This window comes from Carlito syrichta, unplaced genomic scaffold (genome assembly GCF_000164805.1).
Source record: "Carlito syrichta isolate Samal-C Ts95f unplaced genomic scaffold, Tarsius_syrichta-2.0.1 Scaffold301846, whole genome shotgun sequence".
In the NCBI taxonomy this organism is placed as follows: domain Eukaryota; kingdom Metazoa; phylum Chordata; class Mammalia; order Primates; family Tarsiidae; genus Carlito; species Carlito syrichta.
Genome location: NW_007245942.1, coordinates 68,952 through 79,034, shown reverse-complemented (window position 1 = coordinate 79,034; position 10,083 = coordinate 68,952). Strand labels below are relative to the sequence as shown.

Here is a 10,083-nt window from a genome sequence, read left to right as displayed (position 1 = left end):
GATGAGGTCTCACCAAGTTGCCCAGGCAGATCTCGAACCCGCAGGCTCAGGCAATCCACTTACCTCGGCCTCCCAAAGTGCTGGGATTACAGGCTGAGCCATCGAGCCCAGCCAACAATCAAATTTTTAAAAGATGGGCATACAATTGAAACATATTTCATAAAAGAATATCAGTATGCACATATAAAGATGCTAAATCTCATTAGTAATCAGGAGAATGCAAATTAAAACCAAAACAAAATATCAAGACCTACAAGAATGGTTAATTATGAAGACTGACAACAGGGATACAGTGGCTCATGCCTATAATCCCAGTACTTTTGGAGGCCAGGGCAGGAGGATCGCTTGAGGCCAGGAGTTTGAGACCAACCTGGGCAAAATAGCAAGACACCATCTCTATGAAAAATGTTTTCAAAAATCAGCCTGGCGGGGTGGTGTACACCTGTAAGTCTTAACTACTCAGTATTGAGGCAGAAGGTTGGTCTGAGACTGAGTTCAAGGCTAGAGTTAAGCTGACTGGCACCACCACACTCCAATCTAGGTGACAAGGCAAGACCCTGTCTTTAAAACAAGCAAACGAAGGCTGACGTCACAAAACCATGACAAGGATGCTAAAGAACTGGAACTCTCGTCCATTACTAGTAAAGATGTAAAATAGTATAACTAATATGGAAAACTGTCTACTTGTCTCTTATAAGGTTAAACATGTATCTACCCTATGACCAGCAATTTCACTACCAAGTATTTCCAAAGATAAATCAAAACATAAACCCAGAGAAATACTTGTACAAAAATACTTACAGTAATCTTTTTTTTTTTTTTTTTTGAGTTGGAGTCTCACTCCGTCGCCCAGACTAGAATGCAGTGGCCGCTCCCAGCTACTGCAGCCTCGACCTGCTGGGCTCCAGAGATCCTTCCGCCTCAGCCTTCCAAGTAGCCAGAGGTATAGGCGCACGCTACCACACCCTGCTAATTTTTTATTTATTGTAGAGATGAGATCTCGCCAAGTTGCCTAGGCAGGTCTCGAACCCGTGGGCACAGGCAATCCACTCACCTCGGCCGCCCAAAGCGCTGGGATTACAGGCTGAGCCACCAAGCCCGGCCACTTACAGTAATCTTAATCATGAAAACCCTAAACAAAAAAGCCCAGGCATCCATCAAAAGAAAACACAGGGGGGAGGGGAAGGGCGAGGAGGGATGGGTGCAAGTTGTTTGAGAAAACACAACCTTCCATGTAAGAGATTACCCCTATTCCACACCAAAAGAAGTCTGTAGATGAATTCTATTAAAAACATTCAACAGAAGTTCTTAAATGGGGGCATCAAACACAAGTGAGGGCATGGATACCATAACCTAAAAGAGGATTATGTGACAACCAACCTGAAATATGAATGTAGAAATCCATCATCCTCTTCTCAAAGACATTAGTAACTAGCTTTTAACTTCTAGGACACTCTTCTTTGGGGAATCTGACTGGTTGAAGAGGTAGTATCTAAACTAAGCTTTTGGATTCCAGACAGGATACCCTGGTGAATCTGACTGGTTAAAAGGAGGTATCTAAACACCTTAGAAAGAAAGAAGGGTTCCCTCACAAACAGTCCACCCTGATGACCTGAAAGTGAAGTTCAGAGTCAACAAATTCATGTACATACTCAGAGCTTTCTAAATAGCTTGTATCTGGTGCCTTACCAAGCATGATCAGATAGTCATAGATTGCCAAGCATTTGAGGAAAGCTTGTCAAATATGAGTAATATAAGTAAAAATTATTTTGGAGATAAATTCAAGGAAAATAGAGAAAAAAGTAAATAAAAAGTGGAAAACATAGCAGAAACAGACATTTTGGAGGAAAAAGAAAACTTTCCCAAAAAACTACCATTCATACTCTCAAACTATTGCATCAATGACACAAGAAAAGGATGCTACAGAAATAGGAACACCCAGAAGAAAAGGGTGAAGAAGAAAGGAAAAGGAAAGGGGGAAGGCAAAGAAGGGAGGAAGAATGGGTGGTCCAGAGAGCAATGCTGTGTAGCAGAATCTCAGAACAAGCTATCTAAGCAGTACAGATGTGTGTAGGGAGATAGAAAGCTCCAAGTGGGATGTCTTCCCCCAAAAAGGATGAAACTGGCAAAATACCTGCTGTTTTATTTACTCTTTTAAAAATTTAATTGTATTTTAAAGATGTGGGATACAATTCAGGATTAGGTAGGTAAGTGGTCATTGTACAAGTGAAGTTTGGGCCCTCCCTTTGGTCCCTCCTTCCCCCGGTTTGATATCATTGATTTGTTATGCATCCCCTCTCATTCCTTCCCCTGGCAGCATCCTGCTACTGCCAAACCTACAGTGTTACAATAAATGTTCAGGGTCCACTTATAAGTGAGAATATGTAATACCTATTGTTTTAGACATGACAAATAGGAATTCAACAAACCTAAGAGCATTTCTACGGCAAACTGTTGTTAAAAATATGACAAAGGACATACTTTGTGATTTTCTTTATCAGAATAAACTAAAAAGTAGTAATAAAAATTAAGAAGCAATGGTAAGCAGGACTGTCCAAAAAAAGCAGCTGAAATGGACTATACGTTGGGAAGTTAAAAAAAAAAGAGAGCGTAAATAACCAAATAGCAACTGAAACAATGTGCAAGATGGGAGAGTGATAAGTTCATGATTCTAAGGGTCCATGACTGCTCAGAAAAAACGTTAGAATTCTGATTAACTTTAGATAGACTTCATTCATCAATTATTCATTGAAAACACAAAAGAGTGTTAATTTCTGAGCCCAAATTAAACAATCAAACAGAAGAGAGGAAAACAGAAAAAAGAAGGAAGCAAAGAAAAAGAGAAAGCATGTAAGGCAGCAGAAATAAGTTCATCTCCATAAATTTCAAGTGATATCATTTCAATAAAATTTTTAAACACGTGGCAATACTAAATATAATATAAAGACAGACACACATATGGCATAGTTATAAAAACATAAACAGGATGCAGACCGAATTCAGTAGAGTGGTTGCACTCTGTAAACATAGAAAGGAAAATGAAGAGCTTATAAGAGACACTTCAACTATATCTATAATTTCTTATCTGAATCTCTTAAGCAAATACAGCAAATGGAAATGCTAACATTTGTGAGGAAGACATAAGTGGCTGTTATATTAGTCTATATTTTCTGGCTATTTCATAATTTTAAAAAATTAACAGAACAGTGGTAGTCAGATACATGGTAATTTCATTACTATAAAAACGCAAAGTTCTTAACTACATTATGCTTATACAGATTTTTTTAAGTTAGCTCCATTTAGCATGGTTATATTAGTTTACCATGACTCTCACCTGAGTCATTAAAACATTAAAGAATATTATTGGTCTTGTAATCCAGTTGAAGTCAAGACCTGTTCAAATCCAAATGCCTAAAATATTTTTAGAATTGTCCTTAACCTATGAAAATAACATTATTCCTGAAGACACAAACTATTTATAGATGCTTCCAAGCCTATGCAGGAACTATGTTGTAAAAATTCTAGCTTCGGAATAGCTTCCCAGATAATAAATTGAAACAAGAAGACTCCACCTATCACAGCAACAAAATAGATTCCTCCCCCATGCTGTTACATGTATACAGTACCTGTTAAGTCCTTTGCTAAATCAGGATGATTCATGAGACAATGGCTAGCAAATTTCACACATTCCAGACGGATTGGTACATGGATATCATTAAATCTGATAAAGCATAAAAACACAGAAAGATTTCTAAATAAAAGAAACAGACATGCATTTAATCTGTACTGAATTTATATCTATTTTTCTAATTATTAAAAAAAAGTTTATGTAGGAACTTGTAAAGTGGAGCCAAAACATTTTAACCAAGCTTTTTTGATATACTGTATATGCAGGAATGCTCTGGAATTTCTATATAAAATAGGGCTATGTCCTGTGTTAACTATGTAATTTTAAAGAGCCTATTCAAACCACATACATTTGGCTCAAATGTAAGAATCAGAATGTCAAAAACTTTCTTATAAATATTATACATTCAAATGTGTCTATTTATGCAGGTATGTGTATACAATTGTATGTATACAATTCACAAAAACATTATATAAATCCCAAACTGCATGAAAAAATTTTTCCTCGAAGTATTCTTTCTTAAATATAGGACATTCACAAATATATGTCAGATCTCACACTAAACCCTATATTACTTTACATTACATGACTCTATAACTGCATTCAAATTATTCCTATCCGGTTAACCATCACAATTACAGCATTGCCACTAATAGGTCAATTTTATGCTGTATCTGTAGTTCAGTATATATCTCTAAAAAGTTAAAACTCTTCAGTTGCTACATCATTTAAGTCTCCTTTAATCTTGTATTTTCCTTCCAACTTTTTTTTTCTTGTAATTTGTTGGAACAATTGTTATGTACATGTAATATTACCAGAGTTTAGATTTTGCTAACTGCATCATCCCAATGTCAATTAGTAACAGGTTCCCCTCTCTCCTTAAGCTGGTAATTAGATCTAGAGACTTGATCATATTCTGGTTCAATTTTTTTAGCCAGACTAAATGGAAACACATGATGTTTAGCTGTCACTCAGTCACTGACATTCAAAGTCTGTATATATTAGTTTATTACAAATGCAAAAAGGTAATTCACTAAAAAATCTTTTAAAGTATCAAGAATATTAAAGTGAAGCCAGAATTTCCCATTCAGTATTTTCATATGTCTTAATTTTGTAGCATCAAAAGGCTCCCAAATCTTACATCACCCAACACGTAAGAAACAAAACATGGCGTTATAAGGAAAGTCTTCAAAATCAGTACCAAATTACTTTAAAAGTTTCTTATTAGAGAAAAGCATTTGCTCTATGATAAAAAGTTATGAAAATCTAGTCTATGGTCCCATGTAGTATCCTGAGTGTTTTGAATCCAGGTACTCAATCCTACATAGCTTGCTTTCAACTAAACATGTACTTCATAACCATTACAAACAAATATAATAAAACGTCTGTAAAAATACTTTAGCTCCTTAAAGTTGGTAATATTTAAAACTGTGTTTTATGTCATTAATATTAAAAGGAAAAAGTGCAATGTAATGGAAAGGTGACATGTTTAAGAAAAGACTTTTTTTCTCTCTGGAAATCTATAAAATAATATTTGGCTAATTTAAGTCCTAATAATAAATGTCTATATAGGTTAAAAGTATACCTTTGTTTCAAAATATTATATAAAATGGATTGTAAATGGAGTTGCATACTTTAATTAAATTGACAAAATATATTATCCCACTGTCTAAGAAAGTCTAAGGCAAAAGTCTAGAATTAAACTCAAAATGACAATGGGCTAATATTTATTAGCTTAAATTGCCTCATCAAATAGTACTGTTGAGCTAAATAAGAACTAAAAAAAATCAGATTAGGAATTTAGAGCTTAACAAACACTGATTTAGGCTTATACCCTCATTTAACAACTCAGAAAAATTAGGCCAAAGATTAAATTTATTATAATCACTGACAGATGTTATTAAAATGGAAAGAAATGGTGATAACAATGCAAATATTCCAACACAAAGAAAATAAAATCACAGACTTTAAATCTTATTAATGTGTTTGTTTATGACTTAACTGCATTATTTGTCATGAGCATAGTTTGAGAGGAAAAAATCCTCCTTTGTTCTCAAAGTAGGTTTCAACCAAGGCACTCGTAATGCTTTGACTATTTTCTTTTTCTTTCTTTCTTTTTTTTAAGCAGGAATTTATTAGAGAATAGAAAAGCTCCAGGTAGCAGGAAGGATATCTATGGACAGGGTTGCCTGACTATTTTCAAGGTTAGGAATCCCTTTAGAAAAGGTAATGAAATGAGTTATCGCTTATAAAAAAAAAAGTGACATACACAAACACACTCAAAATTTTGCAATGTCTCAGGAACTCTGGGCATCATTTAAAGCATACAAGTATAAGAAACCTAGGTCTTAATTTCCTTTAACTGCGAAATATAGATAGAAGGTTAGGAGGAGAAGTATACATAGCCATTTCTTTATTCATTCTGTGAATATTCTTATCATTTTAATATCTCCAAACAATCTAAATAAACATAACTTTTTGTGGGGGAGTTATACTCCCAAAGAGGTATGTTTCTGTGGGAATTAATCACTGCTTTGAAGTGATACATTTTAATTTCGCAGTCATAATACTATGTGAGATAGCTTTTTAAAAATATTATCTTTTAGAAAATTACTGAGGCTAAGATGAAAAAAGAAAATTGTGAATGTAGCTAATCTTTATCAACATTCGAGAATTTCAATATCTAAAACCTTTCATTTTTATGATTCCCAAGAACACAGCTTAAATGTGGATAGTGTTTTAAAAATAAATAGATACAAACATATATTACTTTTAAACAGAAAACCAAAATCATATACCTGCCCAAGTAGCATTGCCAAAGTGGTTTGTTTTGAGAAGCCAATTCTGAATCCTTTGCCCCAAACATTTTTGCCAGTAGTTTAACAACTTGTAGACGTTCCTCATTATCATTGCTCTAAAATAAAATACAACCCACAGCTTTAAAACCATAAAACAGATATTGAGAAAAAGATCACCCATTTTTTCCTCCATGATTTCCCATACCCTTCAATTCCACAGAATACCTTACATGAAACCCAGATGAAAAACTACATAAAAACACTCACTATACTTTTTACAACATTAAATGTCACCATAAATGCTCTAATCATCTCAAATTATATTACAGCAGTACCCTGTGCATGAAAACACAGCTCAAAATTTTGCTTCAATGTCAAAGGCCCCTTCTACAATTGAGGTTGAGGTTGATTTCCATTCAGAGTCAAAATAAAAAACGAACTGCTATAAAGCCGACTTAGGATCCTCGAGAAACTGTGGACTTCAAGAACTGACACTGATAGAGTCTAAGCCTATAGTAAACAGGGAACTCTGTGTGATTTTACTTTTTAGCTCTTTGTAAAAATAAGTACGTGTTAAAGTCTTCCAATAGGAGAGTCATCGCAGCTACATAAACCAGACTCCTAAAGGGAATTCAAGAACATGATGAAATCTTACACATTCAAAAACTAAAATTTGTTTTATATACTGTATTGGGGATGCCCTGGGAATAAGAACTCAATTTTATTACTGATTTTGTCACTACCAAAAATGACACAATAGTTAAATGAATAAGCCAGCCACAATATTAGCCCCGAACATCAAGTGTCGCAATAAGGTATTATCAAAAGAACCGATATTCAAGGTACTATGTATGACACTGACTGCACAGCCTGCTTTAAAGTTTTAAATCAATGTCACAGCCTAGCATTTAAGAGCTCCCACAATATGACCTAGTCTCTATTAATTCTCTTTATTCCTCTAATTATTTCTCAGATCTGATCATACATTAGAATAATCTCTAAAGCTTAAAAAAAATCAAAATAACAACAACAAAACTGATGCCTTAACTCTATTCCCCAAAATTCTGATTTAACTGGTCTGGTTTAATGCCTATACATCTACTTCTTTATTAAAGTTCTGTAAACTAAGATTAAAATATCCAGCCAGGGAGATTTAAACTTACTTTATGCTACTTGCAACTATAATTCTTTGTGCTCCATAAATTCACCCAGAACCTTCCTACCTCTATATGCTTCTGTATGCTGTTTCCTTTGCTTCAATTGTACGCTGTTTGTATCTCTTAAGACACTTAAAAAATCTGGCCTCTTATTAGAACTGGATTTTTTTTTCCTCTTCCTCCCATACTAGATGTTAAGTTTGCTGAAAGCAGGGATGATAATTTTCTTTATTTTTAAATTTCTCATAGTGTGTAGGATAATGTACACAGCATTTACTCAATATTTTTACTAGAGGAAATCAGACAAACCAACAAATATTAAGAGGTGTGACTGCCTCCTGCCTCATCAAAATTACTAACAACATTTAAAAGGGAGTGGGGAGGCCAGTTAATTGAATGACTCACTTGAGAAATATACCAAAAATATACTCCAGAATAAAACAAGAATAATTACTATTTTGGGTAATCAACACTACAAACGTACACTGTTTTTGTGTTGTTTTTGAAAGAAAAATCCAAATCAAAAAAATTTTTTGAGTCAGATTCTCACTCTGTTATCCAGGCTGGAGTGCAGTGGTACAATCACAGCTCACCACATCCTCTACCTTCTGCTCAAGCAACTTCCACCTCACCCTCTTGAGCTGGGACTACAGGAGTATGCCACCATGCACAGTTAGCTTATTTTTGTTTTTATTTTTTTAGAGACAAGGCCTTGCTATGTTGTCCAGGCTGGTCTCCAACTCCTGAGCTCAAGCAATCCTCCCACCTTGGCCTCCCAAAGTGCTGGAATTACAAGTGTGAGCCACTGCACCTGGCACAAACCAAAATTTTTAGAAACAAGAAATACAAGAAGGGAATCTTAAAAACTTTTCTAGGTGGTACTTTTGGGATCCATCAATGATTAATAATTATAACAGAATCACTTAATATTTCTGTAAAGATTTGAAAAAGAAATGTATGTTCCCCAATTTTGGAAATAAAGCTTAACTTTATGGCATAACTTAATGTCAAGGCAATAGGGACAAGCTACCAAAGATTTCATGTAGGCAACTATAAGATCAACATAATCTGTAAGATAATATGCATAAAACTTTCAACATAGGCAACCACAAGATAACATGCATAAAGAAAAAGCATTTCATACTATGCAAATAATGAATTCTAAACTATTTTTATAGCCCGATCAAGTGGTCAAGAGAACCGCTATAAACTGTGCCCTGAAAACATAAGCTTGATGTATAGCTATGACCGCAAAAATGAGTAAAATCCTAGAATTTATTTTAAAAATTTTGGAGGAACATACCATCTTGCTAATCATTTATTAAGCAGCTACTATCTGCTAGGCCCCTGCCAGGCATTGGAGATACAGAGATAGGCAAAGCATAAACACGTGAATAAATTATGGTAATACATCCCCTCATCTGTTACATTCAGTGAAAACTACTATAAGAATTTAAAAAGCCATAAATACTACTGTTTGTTAACTTGGTGAACAGAATCATATTATTTTTACAATAGTTACCTTTAATTTAAATTCAAGCTGGGGTAAAACAGAGAGCAGCAAATGACTATCAATATTGTAGAGCTCCAAAATTAAGTCAAAAACATGCTCTGACAAATCGCTGATAGATGTTTTCCCAAGCATCAGAACCTGATTAAAGAACTTTTGAGGAGAAAGAAAAACTTATCATTAGTAGAAACACCACAGATAAAATGAATTTTCTAAAATCTTTATTAGTCAATCAAATTCATAACTATTTTATACAAAGTCAAAACTAGGCATATCAAAATATTTTCTAACAGTAAGTGAATACCACTAAAGGCTACCTGAAAAGCTAAAACTTGGAATTCATCTTATAAACAATAAAACAGATAGGTTATTCGTACTGATTCAGCAATTAGCAATTCAAAAATCACCTTACTTTCCAAATATACTTTGTTCCCCATTATGCTAATTACTCTTTTCTATCCTAACTTACTATTTGTGCACATGTCAGTGATGGTTAATTTTAGGTGCCAACTTGACTGCATCAAGGGATATCTAGATAGCTATAAAGCATTATTTCTGGGTGTCTTACAAGGGTGTTTTCTAGAAAACACTGGCACGTGGACTGAGTGGTGAAGATCCACTTCTCAGTATGGGCAGGCACCATCCAATAGGTTGTGGGGCCAAACAGAACAGAAAGGTAAAGAAAAGGGGAATTAAATCTCTTTTCTGGAGTTGGGACATTCTTTTCCTGCCTCTGGACATCAGCACACTAGACTCTCCAGCTTTGGACGCCGGGAGGTGCACCAGCAGCCCCTCTGGGTTCTGTCTTCTAATTTAAATCCTCTCTCACGTGTGTGTGTGTGTGTGTGTGTGTGTGTGTGTGTGTGTGTGTGTGTGTGTGTGTTTCAAACTAAATAAACATTTATTCTGATTGGTGGATGCCTTGCCACACAAGTTGCTAATTACTTTAAACTTCCATGTCTAAAAATCTCAGGGGTATGATATCCATAA

At 34.7% G+C, this 10,083-nt stretch overlaps 1 protein-coding gene across 6 annotated transcripts in view; it reads right to left on the bottom strand.

Moving 5' to 3' along the window:
* The window catches only part of PDS5B (PDS5 cohesin associated factor B), a 126,631-nt gene that overhangs the window by 94,972 nt on the left and 21,576 nt on the right, over window positions 1-10,083 (bottom strand). For all 6 annotated transcript variants that reach the window (XM_008055400.2, XM_008055396.2, XM_008055399.2 and 3 more), the window contains exons 8-10: window positions 9,106-9,246; window positions 6,427-6,542; window positions 3,627-3,721 (exon numbers count right to left, since the gene is read on the bottom strand). In XM_008055400.2, the coding sequence (XP_008053591.1) occupies window positions 3,627-3,721; window positions 6,427-6,542; window positions 9,106-9,246 (352 nt within the window). The remainder of the gene's footprint in view (window positions 1-3,626; window positions 3,722-6,426; window positions 6,543-9,105; window positions 9,247-10,083) is intronic.